Below are 19,864 nucleotides of genomic sequence, written 5' to 3'. Positions count from 1 at the left end.
AAGGCAGAATGTGAGGAGGCGGCAGGCTAAGGGATTGTGGTGTCATTGCTTCTGTGTGGAAGCATGGCCAGTTTAGTTACGGAGATATGGCAGTGGTTCTCGGGCCTAGGGCAGTTAAGACCACCAAAGACATTTTACCAAGCAGCTTAGCAGATTTCAGTGGCTTACAAACTTCTGGTATGAAATGATAGGAGAGGGGAACCCCTTTTAAAGGCCCTTGAATTTCATGGTGAAGATTTTGGTGATGGGAAAACCTTGAAGTGGAAGAAACAAGCAAAACAAATAAATAAATAAATAATTAGATGTATAGAAGGTTCCCCTGCTCTCAGGGTAGAGGATAAAATTTGAGGGAGATGAGACTTGAGTTGAGGGTGATGACTTTGTGAGGCAGTATGCCTTCTTTATAAAATGCCAATCCCTGGGAGAGGCTCTGATTACACTGTTCTCTGTGTTGACTGTTAGACTCCGCTCCCCACCCCACTCTTACAGTTCACTGAGAAGTTACTATGAGTCCCTAGGTGCTTAGGGCAATAGTTCTGCGGCATTTTTTTTTTAAAGCTCTTGCATCCCACTAGATTTAAAAAGAAAAATGAACAGAGTTTGATAATATTGAGAAAAAGAAGGAAAAGGAAGGAGCCTAGATGATTTAAAGTATTTTGCCTTTGAGATAGTCGAGCAAGAAGGAGAGTGAATAGATGGTAGTCAGTTGAGTTCTTGGTAACCTTGCGTTTGTCTTCCTGGGATGGACAACTGAGCTGGTACTGCAGGTAGCAGAGGACTAGAGGGAAAGACCTAGATGTCTCTGGCATGGGTAGTACTGGTGAAGGCTTAGGTACAGACAACCACATCTTAAAATGCAGTCTCAGGGCTCCTGTGGCTCCTGAAACTTGTTCCAGGGAGTTTTGGTAACTGTCCTATCACATCACTTTCTTTTTCTTTCATTTTCTTAGAGCTTGTGGAGAATTTCCAGACTGTATGACACATGGTGACATCACACTGATGATCTATGCATTATGCATTTGTATATCCTAGTGTGACAAAAGGTTGAAATTGTAACCTCCCAAATGAAAGCTGTCTGGGTTGTACTAGTTTTTCCCATTACTGTGATAGAATACTGATGAGAGAAACTGAAGGGAAGCAGTTTGCCTTGACTGTCAGGGCTTGTGGGGAATGCAGAAAATGGCAGACACACACAGAGTACAGGTGGGATAAGGTGGGCTGTGTGTTTTGATGAAGAGGAGGCAACTCAGCATGTTTTATTTTACTCATCTGAATGGAAGGAAGAGGCAGGTTTCTGGTATATGGCTGAAGGAGGAGGTGGGGTTATTGTATACAGCTGAACAAAGAGATGTTTAGCTAATCTTGGTAGGGTCTCTTAGGGGAGCAGTCTCAGGCTGTGTCACATTTAGTGCTCACAGTATCAGTGGACCAGAGCTGTTGGGGTCCTTGGCAACCCTAATCTCAGGTCAGCAACACACAGTCGCTGAGGGCTCCCTCCGCCCCCACTGGGTTTGTTTGACCCGTACTTCAGAAGCTCAGTTCATCGTGGTAGGAGGCATGGCAGTGACAGCAGCTTTGGTTGTGGTGGAAGGAGCATAGGGCAGCTGGTCACACGGTGTCTATGGTCAAGAAGCAGAGAGAGGTGAGTGCTGGTGCTCCATTGCTTCTGCCATTTTATTCAGTCAGAGACCATCTTCATTCCCAAAGATGTATCTTCTAAGTGGTCCTGACTCCCAAGTTAACATTCAAAATTAACCATCACAGTGTCCTCAACAATATTAAAGAGTTATAGAGGGATCCTGAGACCTAAAGGTTTGAAAGCTGTTCCTGTGAATGAGTTCACCTTAATAGTATGCTTACTGCTGAGAAATGTCAGCAGATAAGATGGATATTGTAGACCGAGATGAGCTACCTGTTCTGATAGGTAAGTAGTGGGGAGAAGAGTGAAGAGATTAGGAACAACTGTAAAAAGCCCCAGGATTTGACACATAGGCTCAGGTTCCATAGATGAAGGGGGTCAAGGTGCTAGAGCTTAGCTGGAAAAGAGTGACTGGAAAGGGATGAAGTAGTGACAGCAGATATTGACTGCTTTTGACAGACTCTTGATTGTGACAGAAGGGAAACAGTACCAGAGTCACAGTCTTGATGTGTATATAATACAGGAGGAAAGGACCCTAGCAGCATTGGGGAGGAGTCAAGGACTCAAGAGAGAAGATAGGAAACCACCACCCCCCAGGGGGGTGTGAATGAATAAAGTCCAGATGGTGGGTGGGCTTCAGTCATAGGCAGAGCTAGGAACAGAGGTAGATAGCCCAGGATATCCAGTAGCCTTTTTTCCTAACTCCCAGTGGAAACAGGCTTTCTGCACTCCCCCACACTCCTCCTCCCCCAATATTGGTACGTAAACCTAGAACCATGTGTGGTACTCTCCTGCTGAGTTTTTCTGTTTTAAAAGTAAAGTGTGAATGGGTTTTGGATTTGAGGGGTGGCTAAAATTTCACAAAAGCAATCATGCTACCTTCAGAGGTTAGAATTAAGGTGTGTACTTTATCTGCTGTTTGGCTTTGTCAAGGAGACTCTGTTTCCTAATTACCAGTAGTCCTATGGTCTTTCCATGATGTAAACATGCCTGCTTCGAGCTACCTGTTTGAAGTTCTCCAGGAGGAGTCTTCCTGTGTAAATAAGTTTTCCCTTGAGCTTTTTCTAAATTCTGTATGGTTGCTGTCCTCACCCCGCTTAGCTCAGTAAACCAAGATAAATCAAGTAATTTTTAGCTTATTTGGAGTTAATGATTACTAATACCATCACTATTCCCACTCTGTCTCTAATTTTGGGTGTCCTAGGATGCTTTTCTCTGCCTTGCTTATATCATTGAATTATATTATTTTCAATAATTAACATAGGAGAAACAGTAGTGTATCTGTGTTTCTTATGTGTACTTATATATAAAATGTACTCCACAATGTCCATGTTTATAAAGCAGACACGCAACCATATGATTCCACTTTGCCTCAAATTAATCTGTAATGCTCACCTTTTGTAATACTGCGTAAGCTAAACTAGAGTTGAACAGCAACATTCACAAATATGTTTTATTGCTAGAACTAGTTTACTCTTTATCTTCTTGGGTATTATTGAACTATACCCCTTTGTCTAGTGGTCTTGAACTGGTGTTTTCTGTTTTGGGAGCTTTGTGTTATTTAGCATTAAGGACATTAAGCTAAAGGTACACAGAATCTGAGGTGGTTGCTGTACTTGGAGCACTCTTTAGTTTACTCTGTTTAGTACACACTTTCAGCTCTCTCCCTCCCTCTGTCCTTCCCTTCCTCTCTTTCCTCCTCTGCCAGGTGATTGATGTATATATAGAGACAAGCCAGCAGCCACAGACAGGACCTCCTTTACCAGCCACCTTTTCTTTAATGCTCTAGTCTGAATACTTAGTAGAAAAAGGTGAGCCTCAAAATGAATTTTATCATAAATAAGTTGGCATTTTTTTATTTTTATTCCCATTTCCCCTAATACATTGTTTTGCTTTTACTTTGATTAAATGCTCAATTTAATGTGTGTGGGTGGTAGTGGCGCACACCTTTAATCCCATTTGGTGTATGGAGTGAATTCCAGGACAGCCAGGGATACACAGAGAAACTCATGCCTCGAAAAACCCAAACAAACAAACAAACACATTTTAAAGAAGTTAAATAAATAAAATAATAAACATGCTCAGTTTAAAATGGGCACAGATAGCTTCATGCCCTCATAAGTTCTCAGAAATGCTCTTTGTGTCCTGTGGCCCCAATTGTTTTCTGAGGGGTTTGAGTCAGAGAGATAGTGTGTGGTGTCCGTGGTGGTTCCTCTGTTTTTATCGTTTTACTAGTAGTAGTTCCTAAACCTGAACTCCTTCTGTGTCAGTTGTTTTCTAAGACAAGAAGTGAAGCAGCCTTGCTGTGTACAGTGAGCACTGTGTACAGTAACTGTTGTCTCAGCATGAACACTGTGCAAGAGAAGTGGGGTTTTGTGATAGTGATCAGTACGTATCACCTTATTCAGACTAATGTTAAAATGAATTATTGGCCCTAAAAATTCCTGCAAAATACCTGGAATTTCTTTGTAACTTTTCTTTTTATTAAAAAAGAAAAAAGTATCCCAGTACTTGGAGGCAGAGGCAGGTGAGTTCAAGGCCAGAGCTTGGTCTACAGAGCGAGTTCCAGAACAGCCAGGACTACACAGAGAAACCCTATCTCAAAAAACTGAGATGGGTGGTATTTTTCCATAACACCATGCAATAAAGGGTACGTTCTTCATAAGGATCAATATTTGATAGAAAATTCAAAGGGGGAGGGTGTTGCTAGTTTTCTGTCTTGCCCAAATATATACATGGTTAATTTCCTAAAGTGGGGGGGAGGGAGTGAAGGAAAAGTGAATTGTCATTGGTTATCTGCTTTTATTTCCATCAAAGTAGGAAGGGCATGCTATCAATCTCCTAGGATGTTATCCCTCTCCCCCACCCAGTTTTAGTACCCAGATTACCCACTTGGAAATTCTGAAGTACTCTTTTTAGGTAATGTTGATTTCTTCACACTCTAAAAACTTTGAAATAGTAGTTTTCTAGGCATTTATTTAGCAAGCAAACAAAAAGTGGTTAAATATTACCCTTTATGAAAATGTATTTGATATGTTTGGTTTACTGTTCTCAAGCAGAATAAACTTCCAAGCTTTTTGAGTACAAAACTGCCTGGAAGAGAAGAGTGGCATTGTTTTAATTTAAGTGGGATTGTTTTAAGTTCAGTCTCATATAGTGCTTGATATATTCTAGTAGGTGATCAGTAAATGTTTTTTGGAAGAGTAAGTTAACATCACTGTCAACCCACCTCCTTCACGAAAGGTCGTCATCCCTCTTTGTCAGCACATCCCTGCCACTCCTCACAGCTGCTCACACACATTACCTAGTGTTTAAGATGAGAACACTGTGTAAGTTCACCTAAATATACGATTGTCAGACTTTTAGGTGTCAAGATTGAGCTCTGTACTATAGTGCTTCCATGTTACTGAGAATCCCAAAGAACTTTTTTTAAAAAATTATTTATGTTGTTTTATGTGCATTGGTGTCTGGCCTGCATGTATGTCTCTGTGAGGGTTTAGGATCTTGGAGTTATGGATAGCTGTGAGCTGCCATGTGGGTGCTGGGAATTGAACCCACATCCTCTGGAAGAGCAATCAGTTTCTCTTAACTGCTGAGCCATCTCTCTAGCCCCCCAAAGAACTTCTTAAATATAGTTTACAACTATGAGTATTTACCATTTTAGGAATTAAAAAAAAATTGTAGGACTAAGATATGTACATAATCCATAAATTATCAGTAAAAATCATCCTATGTTTACACAGCCTCTGAAATGTTCCCTGTTAAATTCATGAGTAAAAGCTCAGTATGCCAGCTACAAATAATTCTTACGCACTTACCAGAGCAGGATTTGTGAGGCTTAACATTTTACACCGGATAATTGGGGAAGCAGAGGATACTGTCCTATATAATTGTGAGGATGTTCAGCAGAGTCCCTGCAGCTCCTCTGCATCTTGGTAGACAGAAATGCCTTCAGGTATTGCCAGATGCTGTCTGATAATGGGAGGGAAATTCTTTGATAGAGGACTACCCATTAACAGAGGGGAGGAAGTGAAGTATGTCTGTTAACCGTGGAGGTAAATTGTAACTATCTAAAATTAAAATTGCAAACATGTACACAAGCTCACAGAGTTGCACGCATGGTAAGTTAATGTTAGAAGTTCTAGTTCAGAAGCCTGTCTCACTGTAAAATGATGCTCTGGACTCTAGTAGTGTGGGGCTCTATCCTGATAGCTAAGGTAGTGTGAGACTTACCAGATAACCACCCTAATTAGTCTTCTGAAAAAATGGTATATCGAAGTACAGAAGCTTCAGGTTTGAGATCATTTGTAGCAGTTGTCGGATACACCAGTCCAAGTGACATCCAGAATAAGAGCACATCCCAAGTGTTCATTTCACACACGTGACTCTTGGATTGCATTTTAAGGGTTGGGGGTCAAGCTGACATGCTGAACATTTTGTTTTCAATATTTTATTCTTTAGTAGAGTTTTAAAAATACTAGAAAGATATATTTTTATGGCAACAAAATACAGTGAATATTTTACTAATGTTCTTTATTTCTCATGTCCTAAAATAACTGGGTAACCATGACATCTTACTGCCCAGTGAACTTGCTGTAGTCTAATTAGTTTTCTGCTATAACGGCACAGTCAGTTTCGGTCTTTAATTGTCCTAGAAGATTATAAGGAGTGGTAGTGTTATTCTATGTGTGTGGGTGCTTTGCCTGCTTGTGTCTCTGTGCACCACGCCATGCCTGGTGACAGGGGAGGCCAGAACAGGGTTTTGGATACCCTGAAACTGGAGTTCTAGGAAAAGATCCTGGGTTCTCGAATTCAGAGAGCAGCTCATGCTTGTAGTTGTCGAACCATCTGTAGCCTAAGAGTAAGTTTGTTGGTTGGTTTGGTTTGGTTTGGTTCTTGGCTTTTTTTGAGATAGGATTTCTCTGTGTAACAGTCCTGGCTGTCCTGGAACTCGATGTGTAGGCCAGGCTAGCCTTGAACTCAACTGAAATCAACCTGTCTCTGTCTCCCGGGTGCTGAGATTAAAGGCATGTGCCACCATCGCCCAGATGGAATGATACTCTTAATTTTAGAGATTATGAAATGTGTATTACACAGGAAATTCATAATTTACTACTTTAGACAGATAGCCTGATCTTTGTTCCAGTGATACATCAAAATCACTTCCAGAGTTTTTAAGGTGTTTTTGTAGAAATAGTTAAATTTGAAATAGAGACTGTTTAGAAATAAAAGCTTTGTAAATTATTGAAAATCATTGCCAATAGATATATGGAAGAACAGTTAAAAATAAGACTAATTATCCCCTCTCCTCCAAGAAAAATGAAATATATTATTGTAGGGAAAATATAGTGTGTGTTTGTATCTGTGTGTCTGTCAGTGGGAATTGAACTTAGAGCTTCTTGTGTCTCAGGCAGATGGTCTACTACTGAGCTCTACACTATATATATAATACTGTTTATTCATTGTGTATAGATCTTAAAATATTGGTAAGTGTTCTCATATATTAATATTAAGTATAGGTTGATACTGCCTTTGAGATTAAGTTTTGAATTGTGAATATACTACATTTGATCTTAGTCAATGGCTGAGAAGCAGTTCATATTCTATCACACAGGATTTATACTTAAAAGTATCAGAGCAGGTCTAGAGAGATGACTCACTGGTTAAGCACACTTGATACTTTGGCAAAGGACGCAGGTTCAGTTCTCAGCACCCAGATGGTGGCTCACAACCATCAGTAACTCCAGTTCCTGGTGATCTAACACCCTCTTTTGGCCTCTATATGCACAGCACACACATGATGAACGCCGGAAGATAGCCAGAAAGTAAATGAAGTTTTAAGAGAAATAAATCTTTTTTAAAGTAATATCACAGAGAAGTAAGTGTGTGTGTGTGTGTGTGTGTGTGTGTGTGTGTGTGTGTGTGTGTGTGTGTAGAACTTGTGTTTAAGGTATTGACTGTAATGTGTATGCAAGACAGTTACCACTTCATGTCTGTTACGATGGGACAGAAATTAAAACCACTGTTCTAATTTTGCAATTGTAATTACTCTCACAATGCCAAGACTGCAGGGTAAATTATCTCAAGTTATTGCTTCCCAAACCCACCCAACTCATACTAACAACTGTTCTCTATGCTGTTTGATTTTTGTGGCTTGAAAGCTGCTGACAAGATAATTCGGATAAGGGAGAAAGTTCAACTTTATTCTAATTTTATGCTGCATTCTCCTTAGTAAAGTCTTACAGGGAAAGCCAGAGAAAAGAAAACGTCAGTAAACAGTTATGCTACATAATGAAAAGAAAATAGCACACTAAATTACCAAATTACTGTTCACTAATACTGAAAATTTAGTATGTTCTTTTTAACATACAGGGATTCGGTTTTAAGTGGCCTAAGTAAAAGCTTAGGTTAGAACGGGAGGATAGTAAGTAAAATGATTGTTAGAACTCAGAGTAACAGTCATTATTTCAGTATTAGACTTCCTTTTGATGGTTGTGGATGCTGGGCATGTATGAAGAAAGTGAAAAGTGCAGGCTTTAAAAAATGAACTGTTTATACTGGAGTTGAGTGGTTACCCATTTCCTTCTTGCTGGTTTTCTCCCACTTTAATATTATGATACTATCATGTAATAGAAGCAGTACGTCATAGAATAGAATACACTCAAAGTTGCTAATGTGTTTATTTACTTAGAGCAGCAAGGAAAAACTTTTATTTGATGACTAGATTCCAAAACATTGACTATGTAAACTTTTATGGTAGGTTTTGGAGTTAGCAACATAACAGGTTTCCTTTGAGGGGTCAGAGTTTCTTGCACAGATTTCCAGGTAGTAGTGCATTATTACGTTTTGTCTCTTTCAGAGATGAACTATTCAAATTCCAGATCATTATAGCTGAAAATATCCTTGAATTAGAATGTCCATATTTCATAATAGATTTTACAAAAAATGTAAATAAAACATGAAGCAAGAACAATTTCACAACTAAATTTGGTATATTCTAATCTAGTTCTTAAAGCATAGAGAAAATAGAATATCTTTTTTTAAAAAAAAACTTTATTTAACATGTATGTATGTATGTATGTTTTGTGTGTATGTATGCCTGTACACCACATTGAAACCTGATGTCTGCAAAGGTAGAGGGAGTCAAATCCCCGGAACTGGAGTTACGGACAGCTGTGGGCCTCCATGTGAATGCTGGGAATTGAGTCCTGGTCCTGAAAGAGCAGTCAGTGCTCTTAACTGTAGATGAAATTCTAAACAGTTTTATAAAATAAGAAACACAGAGCCAGATGCAGAGTTAAAAGCCCAGAGATCAGAGAGCAGTAGCTAAGAGCTGAGACCACTTTCTTACCACCCGCTGCCGCTGCCGTCCTTCCCCTGAGAAAGAGGCCTACTTCCTGTGTGTCTGTCTTTTTATTGACTTTCTGTTCTGCCTTCTCATTGGTTGTAAATCCAACCACATGACCTCCTCGTCACTGCCTGTCTATACAGACCTCCAGGTCTTCTATGGTTGGTATTGAGATTAAGGGCATGTGTCTCCATGCTGGTGGTGTCCTTGAACACACAGAGATCTGCCTGTCATGTGATCAGGATTAAGGGCATGTGCTACCACTGCCAGACTTCTGCTAAGTGGTTTGCTATTAGCTCTGACCCCCAGGCACTTTTATTTATTAACATACAAATAAAATCACATTTCAGCACAAATAAAATATCACCATACTTAACAACTGAGCAGTTTCTCCAGCCCTGAAAGCAGAGTATTTTACACATTTGACATTGTTAGGGAGGGGGCATTAATTTGCATTGACTATTTTTGTAAGGATTGAGGTTTTGATATATACCATCAAGTAACAAGGATTTCTCCATCATTATCCTTTCTCATTAAACAAGTTAAACTTTGCCAAGCAATGTAGTTAACAATTGAACACTGGGTGCTGGATGGCCAGTAGTTAAGAGCCCTTGTTGCTCTCATGGAGGACCCAAGTTCAGTTCCCAGTGTCTGTACAGTAGTTTACAATGATCTTTCATTCCAGTTCCAGGGAATCGAATTCAATCTTGTGACCTCTGCAGGTACCAGGAATGTACATGGTGCACATACGTACATGCAGGCAAAACACCCATACACATAAACTAAAATCCAAAAACAAAGATTGAAAACTATTCTTTAGCAGCTGTAGGCAAAAATTTGTCATGATGTCTGTTCACGTTATAGTAGCCATCCTTGAATTTGGTGTGTGGGGTATAAATCATTCAGACAGGCAATGAATTGTACTTTTAAGATCAGTCATTGGCTCAATGAATATTTCACTAAAGATACTTAGTATAACTTTTCTTTGTGTTTTAAAGTGTTTCTAATTTCTTAAAGATTTAGTTGGAAAGAAATTAAATATATCCAGTCCTGTTAGCTATTAGTGATTTTATTAAAGTATTATCTGATGTGTGTTCCATGCTTAGTTAGGTTTCATGAACTCTAGCTAAATAGTAAGAGCAAAGTGCGGTACCTATTCCTCTCCATTGATTACTGTAACCCTTTGTGGATGCATTTATGCGGAAAACTTTATGCTCTCACCTGAGGCTTGTAGAGATAATCCATAATGATTTATGCCCCTCATTTTGCCACAGCACTAGGATTCTGTTTTCTTACCTTAAACTTTATTTGCATTGAAAAAAGACAGTTTTATATTTTAGCATAAACCAAGAAGCCACATGATTAACTATAAAAACTTTGTTTAATAAACACCTAAGTTTTAAATGAAAGTACAGCTTTAACTTAATTATATCACATCTAGAGTGCTTTAAAATTCACCTTTGAGCCGGGCGGTGGTGGCGCACGCCTTTAATCCCAGCACTCGGGAGGCAGAGCTAGGCGGATCTCTGTGAGTTCGAGGCCAGCCTGGGCTACCAAGTGAGTTCCAGGAAAGGTGCAAAGCTACACAGAGAAACCTTGTCTTGAAAAACCAAAAAAAAAAAAAAAAAAAGAAAAGAAAAAGAACCTAAAATTCACCCTTGTTTTTCGAGCAAATTTTCAACTGCTAGAAAATACTTTGTAAATTTATGCCTTATGAGTTCAGATGTCTTGGAACATTAAATGCCTGAGTAGTGTGTCTCAAACCTGGCGTTTGTGAAGCTAAACGGTTGACGAGTGCTGGTCTTTCCTTCATTTTTCTCCCAACCACTCTTCTACTGTGTGTTGTTCTTGGGCCTTTTATGACCATGCATTATTTTCATCTCACTACAACAGTCCAGCTTTGCCTTCTCTGTTCATCCTTCCTGAGGTCAGCTACGGAGTTAGTTGGTAAAGGTAGAGCAGACAAGAGAAATGGCAGCGTATTAAGCAAGGGCAATAAACACTTGAAAAGTTCTATAGAAAGTATTTGATCCAGGCAAATTTTACACCTTATGTAAATACACAGGTGGTGTCATTGATGTCTTTAGATTGCTTCAAGGAAACCATTGGGTGTAACGAGTAGTTTTTAAAGTCACAGTCTGCTCTTCAAAGGAGAATTGTAATGTATTAAAATAAGGTGCTGTGTCTGCAGTTGGGGTAGCAGTGGTATAGGTTGTATCTCTGTAAGCTAGAGCCTTAGCTCAGCTGTTTACGTCTGCGTTAGTAATTTCTAGAACACAACCTATTCTCTGCAGGCATCTGTGGAGCAGTTTGAAAACTGCAGATAGGTTCTGAACTTTGTCAATGATGAGCCACTGCGGTCATTAAATACTTGCTGGGTTTCTGCACATGTTCCTCCAAAATTCTCAATCCTCAGACAGGCCTGTGTACAAATGAATGACTCAGAATTGGCAGTGGTAGATTTGATTGTGGATTGTTGTTTGTTTAATACCAATATTGCTCACATTATTTAAATTTAAACTCAACAAACTATTCCACTTATATTTGCGTCAGGGTTGCTGGTGGCCTAAACTATGTTCTGTGTCTCTCTTTCTCTCTCTCTCTCTCACACACACATACACACACACACATATGCACACACATATATTTAAGTGTGTCCATAAATAGAAAATGTATTGCACACCCTATACCCAATTACATTACTTGCATTCTTATTAGGGCAGAAGTGCTAATCCTTTTACATTATGACACATAATTTAAGTTTTGAAACATAAAGTGCATGGACATATGGGATGATTAATAGGGTAGTCATTGACATAAAAGAATTGATTGGTGTGTTTTGACATCATTGTGTGCTAAGCATACTACAGGTACCGTGTTCCAAGTGTGTTCCTTATCCAGTCCCCACATTCCTATGATGCTGATGGTATTGCATTTTAGATTGATAAGAAAATTGATTCCTGGTGTAATACAACAGTGATTATTATAGTACATAATGGATCAAGGGTTTATTCACAAACCCATGGTACCTGCTCTGTTAGGACACTCCATTCCATACAACTTCCAGTATGTCCACAAAGGGAGAAGCTTTAGGGCATCCCAGGACAGAAGGTCTGCGTTTGGTAGCCATGTTCACTGTACAAGCTAACCTCAGTGTGTACCTGCTTTCCCAGTCTCTGTCTTCTTCTCACTGTATACAGTCCTTCCGAATCTTACCACTGTTTGCACTCTCCTGTGCATCACAGTTGAAATGTTTCCTGGACTTGTCTGGTTTTCATTTCTCCTTCCGTTGTCGGTCCTCAAACTCCCTTGCATTGAGATACACCTCCTGCTCTTCCTTACTGTGGTCATGACTCCACTACTCCACCTCCTTTAAGTGAAGTGACCTTTCCCCAGAGGTATAGTTCATTTCCCCCTGCTGAGAATTCTGTTTGGAGGGATGGGGAGAAAGCCTTTATAATAAGTACTACTTTATGTGTCTTTCAAAACGATCTTGAATATTCTAAAATTCTTACTGAGTGAACTGTGTAATGAATATTTTCCCAAATATGCTTGAGAATTTGTACATAATATACCACCCCACTTCAGCCCCTTGGTGATAGCTGGAGTGTTAACATTTTAATGGTTTGCAACGAAAGAAATCTGTTTGCCTCAGATGAATACTCCTTTCTCCTCAGCCCCCAATTGAAATGTAGCGTTCTCAGCCTGTCTAAACCATTGTTCCTTGGAGTGAACCATTTAGAACCTATTTTCTAACTAAAAAAAATGCTGATTCTAATATTACTTTCAAAATTAAATATTATGATTTTTTTGTTTGTTTAGTCAAAATCTAAAGATAGAATTCAGTAGGATCTTGGTGTGCTTTAAATTCAGTGTGATGTGAACTTACTCTGAAAAATCTTATTTTCTTAGGTGTTAGATACATTTGTTATAGGCTGGGTGAGGTGGCCCACACCTTTAATCCCAGCACCCAAGAGGCAGAGGCAGGAGGATCACTGTAAGTTCAAGGCCAGTCTGGTCTACATAGCAAGTTCCAGGCCAACCAAGGTTACATAGTGAGCACCCCCTCCCCATATATATTTGTTGGCATAGATTGTTGGGAGAAATATGAATAAATTATTATTGGGGAACTTGCTTTTATTTTAATACAGGGTTAAGATTCTTCATAAAGATGCTAAGAAAAATTTTAGTTTGTTGTACTCTAAAAGTAGTTTGTTCTACTCTAAAAGTAGTTTGACAGGATTTCCTTAAAAATCTATGGATTATAGAGTTAAAAAACTTAACAGACAATGTATGATGGGTAGATGTGTAGTAACGTTTAGAAATACCTTGTAGTTGATTTATTTAGTTTTGATTCAGGGCATGTAGCATGTCAAGTAAAGAACATGTAAAGACCATTTGGACTTTAGGATTGCACAAACTAAATTTGATTTGAATTCCTGATGTATAGCACTGGTAGTACAAACCTTGACTAAGTTATTAAGTAGTCGCTCATATATTTGTCTAGTAATAACTACATGCTAGACCCTGTAGTGAGAGGGTGAGGTGGGGAGAAGATAGAATGTTTACGTTACAGTCAGGAGTGGTGGTGCAAGTGTTTAATCCCAGCACTCAAGAGATAGAGACAGGTGGATCTCTGCTTGGGTTACATAGTAAGACTGTCTAAAAAAAAAAAAAGAGTATAAGCCACACTAAGATCATGATACAAGACACGTGATCAGAGTTGACCTATTGGCCATACTTTGCTCACAACTGGTTTAGAGCATATGGGTTCACTATAATTGTTCTTGAATAGTAATTGCCAGACATCCAGGTGAATGGTCTCTTAGTTTGGGGTGAATATGGCAGTTTGTGTTCTGTCCCTATTTTCTCATTGATATTTGCTTTTTATAGACTAAATATATATGAATAGTAGAAAAACAGGAAACAGTTAATTTTCCTCTTTTCTTCACTTAAGAATTTTAAAGGCTAATTATTCTCAGGTTTATCATTTTCCCTGAAGCCAAATTCTATAAATGTGAACTTTAGTTATATCTTCTAAATAAATTGCATGTCAGTGATTGCATTTGCATCCTGTGAGCATTGTAGAATGCTTTATTTGGCCTCAAATGTAAAGATAATTTTTACATTGACAGTAATAATTTTGCGTATTAAGACCATAATTTAAAATTTTGTTAACTTATTTTCCTTAGACACCAGAGAAGAAACAATCCGAGTCATCCAGGGGAAGAAAGAGAAAAGCAGAAAGTCAGAATGAAAGCAGCCAGGGTAAGCAGATGCCATCTTCCTTCAGAGACCGTCCACGTTACACTGTATTCCTCCACTTTTACAATCAGGACTGTAACTGGTGAACACATGGCTTTGTGGTTTGCATACTTTATATCTATTATGTGGTCTCTGCATTTATAATAGCTAAGCACTGTACTTCGCGTAGAAATAATAAAAGCATGAACCTGCAGGCCTTTGTACTGTAGGTAGTTAGCTCATGGTTACCATGTGGGGGCTTTGACGTTTCCATGTTGTTTACTTGGGCCTAGACTCTGGTAAGCATTTCTTTATCTCCTTTTATTTTTTCCTTTTTCCTGTGAATTACTATATTAAAATAGCTTCTTGTTTTTAAATACAAGCTTTATATTTCACTTTAAAGCAAGCAACCTATTCTCTTTATTAAGAAAATAATTACAAGAATAATTAGACTACCTGTTTTTTGTTATGCCCATTTCATCCTTTCTTTTATATCTGCCTTTTGTGATATAAACTTAAAAAGTTATTTTCATTAGACTATATATGATCTCTTTAAAAAATTCTCTCTGTATGAGTGTAGTGTATGTGCATGGGTGTTTCCAAATGAGTGTGCTTGTGCATTTGTACAGAAGAGAGTGTTGAGTGTCAGGATTCCTCTATCACTTCTGCCTATTTCTTTGAAGTGGGGTCTCTCCTTGAACCAGGGCTCATTTTTCTTGCTTGGGTTAGAAAGCAGCAAGCCTCAGTAATCCTCCTGTCCTGGCCTGCTTGGAGTGGGAGTTACAGGTGTGTGTAAGATGCCTGCCTTGTTGTGTGGGTGCTGGGAGCTGTCAGTTCTGGGGCCTGAACATCAATCCACGTGATCACACAGTAAGCCCAGACAACATGATCTCTTCTAACAGATATCAAACTGGTACTATTATTTAATTTGGGCCCTGAAAAGATATACAGTATGATGTATAATGATGGTTTTATACATGTCTTATGCATGTTTTGGAGCCAGTTTTTAGCCATACAATCTAGGCTTATGAACTGCCTTACCACTTACATATAGCACTGGAATCACAGTGGATTTGCAGCCATTGTCTGGGAAGTGGGAGGGCTTCGTCTTCGGCCTTTTTAAGGTGTCCAGTATATTTGATCTCACTTTGCAGCTGCTCCCTTTCTTTTTTGGAGCAGGCCATCCAACTTGTGGTTAGGGACATGTAACTTCATTAGAAAGGTACATTAACTCCTTTCAGCAACATACTCACAAGATCTTAAAAGTAAACCCCAAATAGGATGGGGCTTCCAAACTGTTTTAGCTAACTTGTTTTAAGAGTTTGTGTTTTGCCAGGTGGTGGTGGTGGAGGTGGTGCACACCTTTAATCCCAGCACTCGGGAGGCAGAGCCGGGCGGATCTCTGTGAGTTCAAGGCCAGCCTGGGCTACCAAGTGAGTTCCAGGAAAGGCGCAAAGCTACACAGAGAAACCCTGTCTCGAAAAATCAAAAAAAAAAAAAAAAAAAAAAAAAAAAAAAAAAGAGTTTGTGTTTTAAGGGCCAATGTGATGGCTCAGTGGTTAAAGGTACCTGCCACCAAGCCTGACAACTTGGGACTTACGCGGTAGAACAAGAGAACCAACTCTTGCAAGTTGACCTCTAGCCTCCACATGTGTACTGTGTCTGCCATCCCCCACCCCACGCAACCCCGAACACTAAATAAAGAACCCAGGCCTTTTATCTGTCTGGTCTGCTGTCCACAGAAGTACCTGGTCTTTTTCTAGGTGAAATGGTTGCCTAATTGGATCTCCTCATCTCTTCCTCACTGAGTGTTTGCTTTTTTTCTTTTCTTTCTTTTCTTTTTTCTTTTCTTTCTTTTTCCGGAGCTGAGGGTTGAACCCAGGGCCTTGGGCTTGCTAGGCAAGCGCTCTACCACTGAGCTAAATCCCCAACCCCTGAACATTTGCTTTAGAATGACACTGGCTTGTGTTTCCCACCCCAACTTTTCCTTAAAGTGAGCTTCATGCCTAGAAGCAAACCTGCCCTGTCACCTCATGACTGTTTTAATTATGTTTCCATTCCATGACCAGTAATACAGAGTAGAAGTACTGTTTCTTTAGGAAATCAGGCCTGTCTCTGAAACTGGTGGTGGGGGAACTTTTCTCCTTTGTCACAGTGGACTCGGAGGAATGGTTCCTGATTAAAATTAGACTTAGATGAGGGAAGAAGAAACGGGAGTCGGGCTATAGCGGAGCAGGCTCCTCTTGAAACTTGATGTCACATGTATGGAGAGGATGGAACATAAAAATTGGGGTTCAATTAGAGAAAAAGAATTAGGGAACTAGCTTCTTAGTAGGCAACCCAAGACATCCCTTCTTCATTAATAAGTAGTCCCTCTTTAGTCTTCAGGGATGTTAGCAGAGAGAAAAAGAACATTCCATGGGATGAAGTCACTGCAATCCAGTCTGACTTCTAAATAAATTGTATGAAACTGTTGACCAAAATTCCTGGATAGCATTTGTTGTCCCAGGTCCTTATTTAATTTTTAAAAAATCCTCTCAATTTTGTTTAAGGCTGTTGAACCTTAAGTACAGAGTTTGTTCACAATGCCCAGCACTCAAGCTGTGTTTGTTATACTGGTAAGATACTCTGTGGGTTACAGCGTAGTAGGAGGAGAGAACTGATTCCCACACGTTGTCCTTTAGCTGGCAAGTGGCAGATGTGCAGGTGCCACACATGCCATGCCCAGACACAAATTAAATAACAACAACAACAACAACAACAAAAAGAGTTAAGGAAACTAAATGAGCACATAATAAGAAGTCAGAATGGAATTGATGTATACTATATGCAAAGCTTTTGGCTGAATCACTAGATTTTCTATTTACTACTTGAAGAAATCATGTATTCTCCACAATTAAAATTCAAGAATGAATGCCTCCTTCCTAAGGGGCGGGGAAGATACCACCTTTCTTAATAATAAATTCTTTAAAACTAATGGAGACTGCATTTTAGGACAGAACATGTAAGGAATGGTGACTTGTGATGATCCTGCTTATCAATATGGTCATAAGAAGTTATTAAAGTGTAGACTCTTAAGCATAATATCCGGTTAAGTTGTAGCAAATACATTTTAGAAAATGTAGTGAGACCCTAACTCAAAAAAGAACACTGAAGAAAAGGAAAGTCAAAACATTTTACAAAATAACATTGACAGTAAGTATGTTGTTGTCTGCCCAGCAAATTAGATTTGGATTTGTATCACCCAAAGCTGTTTTTATTATTATTATTATCATCATCATCATCATCATCATCATCATCATCATCATCAAAGTGTGTGTTAGTTTGTCAGATATAAATTTACCATTTGCCTTTTCAGTTTATTGATTTTCTTTTCTGAGATTAATAGATAGTAAGAAATATTAATAATGTTTTAAAGACCAAGTTTCCTTTGCTGAGGGTGTGGCCAGGTGACTTGGTGGTAGCATATGCTTAGCATATCTGAAGCCCTGGGTTTAATCCCCAGCCAGGGAAAGGAAAAAGGGAGAAAGGTTGGGTGAGAAGGAAGTGGGAGATCCTTAATGTTATTTGTCTATTTTTCAGTAATTGGGACTTCCAGAAATTGGCATATGGCTATTAAAATGTGGTTTGATTAGATTTTATAAATGTTTAAAGATTATTACTGTTTTACCTTACTAAAATGCCACACACTTTTAAATTAAATAAATATGTTTTAATTTGTCACTTTTCTCTTTTTGATGTAATAAATGGTAGATATTCATGACTACCTTTTAAATCTATACTTTCTTTTTTTTAGGAAAAAGTATTGGGGGACGTGGCCACAAGATTAGTGACTATTTTGAAGTAAGTTTATTGAGGATTATTTCCAGTTCCTAATTCATCATAGTTCTTCTACAAGTTGAAAATCATTTCTTAGAAGTACAGAGTCGGCTTTTGAGAAGAATGTTAGTGTTGTGTAATATTCCTTTCGTAGGAATATTAAAGTTTCAGAGTACTTCACCTTCTTGCTTAAGCGACCCATGTTGTAGGTAAAGTTAGCTGCTAGTGTTCTGTTTGCAGAGGAGGAGACTAAATACAAGAGTCTGGCCGACTGAATTGGAGTAACACAGTAGACCTGCAGTCTTACTGCTTCATCTCCACACCGACTCTATCCTCTAATGGCAACACTGAGCTCTGGACGGGGATGAAATAAGTGGTAGAGATGTGACTCTGAAAAAAACAGCTGTGCTTTTAATCCTTCTTAATCTAGACCATTTCCTTCCTTCTACATACTTTTGGTTTCCAATTTCTAGTTGAAAATATTGATTTGCTTGTTAAAAACAACAAATGTTACTTCTTCAGTAGAAAAAAATGTCTTCACTTGAGAGTGAGAGTAGAATTGGCTGACTAGGACAACAGCTAAGTTTAGACAGCATAAAAAAAAAATCTCCCAAAGCTTTTTTTTTTTTTTGTAGGAGAGAGGATGCTTTTGGGGAGTTACAGAATCCAGTGTAAAACTGTTTATAACCCCAAATTATCCACTATCCTTTAGTTGACTTGAGCCACTCACAGTTAATATCATTAAGAACTTGTGCTGGGCTGGGCAGTAGTGGTGCTTGCCTCTAATCCCAGCACTCAGGAGACAGAGGCAGGTGGATCTCTGTGAGTTTGAGGCCAGCCTGGTCTACAGAGCAAGTTCCAGGACAGCCAGGGCTATACAGAGAAACCCTGTCTCAAAAGAAAAGAAAAGAAAAAGAAAAGAAAAGAAAAGAAAAAAAAAAACGTGCTGGAGGATAGAGATAAATTTAAATAAAAATAGTCACTAGAATGCCTACTATGTGATGGATTTATGATAAGAAGTGGTGCAACCTAGTGTCACGCCAGCATACTACCTGTCTGTCCATCAGGTTTCTTTGGGGCAAAAGGACTCTCACTTGGGGAGAGCCAGTAGTCCACGGGACAGTGTAGGAATTTGCAAAATTTGTGCAGCTTGCAGGCTCTTTTCTCTCTCATTGTATTGGTGATTCTTTGTGCGGTTTTTAGTTTTCCTTTGTCAGTCACACTTGCAGTAGCTGTCATTGTTCCTGGAAATTCTGCTCACTCTCAAATATTTTCCCCTAAGTTTCAGCAGGGAGCTAATGCTTTTCAAATCTCTTATCCAGAATTAACTAACTACAACTCCTAATCCTGGGAACTTTTCTGACTCAATGGAGACTGTTAGGTACATATGAGAAAACAACACTTGGGACATCAACCATGTCTCACAGTTCTGGAAAGGAGAGTAAGGCATGCATACACAGAACAGGGGGAAAGCCTCAGGAATACACATGGTGCCAACTATTGAGAGTAAGTTCCCTGGACACCAAGCACATAGAATCAATGATAGGATCTAGTATGAACTGATGGGGAAACCTGTAAGGTAAATGTGAGATGGATAGATCCATCTATACCATACACAGGAAGGAGCTTATACTGGTGGAGAAGGATGGTATAGTGGAATAGGAAAAGAGTACCTTATCAAAGCCTGCCTTTTACAGAGAGACTGAGACATGGGACCCTCTTGTAGAAAAACTTTATAAAAGCATATCTTACAGACATGAAAGAATTGTCTGAGTTTTGAATATTGTTGTCCTTAAAGCACTGTGCCCATGTCT

General features: G+C 39.0%; 1 protein-coding gene across 1 annotated transcript in view; it reads left to right on the top strand.

Annotated features, from left to right (window-relative positions):
- Tlk1 (tousled like kinase 1) overlaps window positions 1-19,864 on the top strand; it is a 120,975-nt gene that overhangs the window by 60,276 nt on the left and 40,835 nt on the right. Inside the window, exons 4-5 of the mRNA XM_059260666.1 lie at window positions 14,180-14,255; window positions 18,028-18,074. Coding sequence (XP_059116649.1) covers window positions 14,180-14,255; window positions 18,028-18,074 — 123 coding nt within the window. The remainder of the gene's footprint in view (window positions 1-14,179; window positions 14,256-18,027; window positions 18,075-19,864) is intronic.

Source organism: Peromyscus eremicus, chromosome 4 (genome assembly GCF_949786415.1).
Source record: "Peromyscus eremicus chromosome 4, PerEre_H2_v1, whole genome shotgun sequence".
Lineage (NCBI taxonomy): Eukaryota > Metazoa > Chordata > Mammalia > Rodentia > Cricetidae > Peromyscus > Peromyscus eremicus.
Note: the sequence above shows the minus strand (reverse complement) of the source record. Positions and strands in the feature narration are given on the sequence as shown.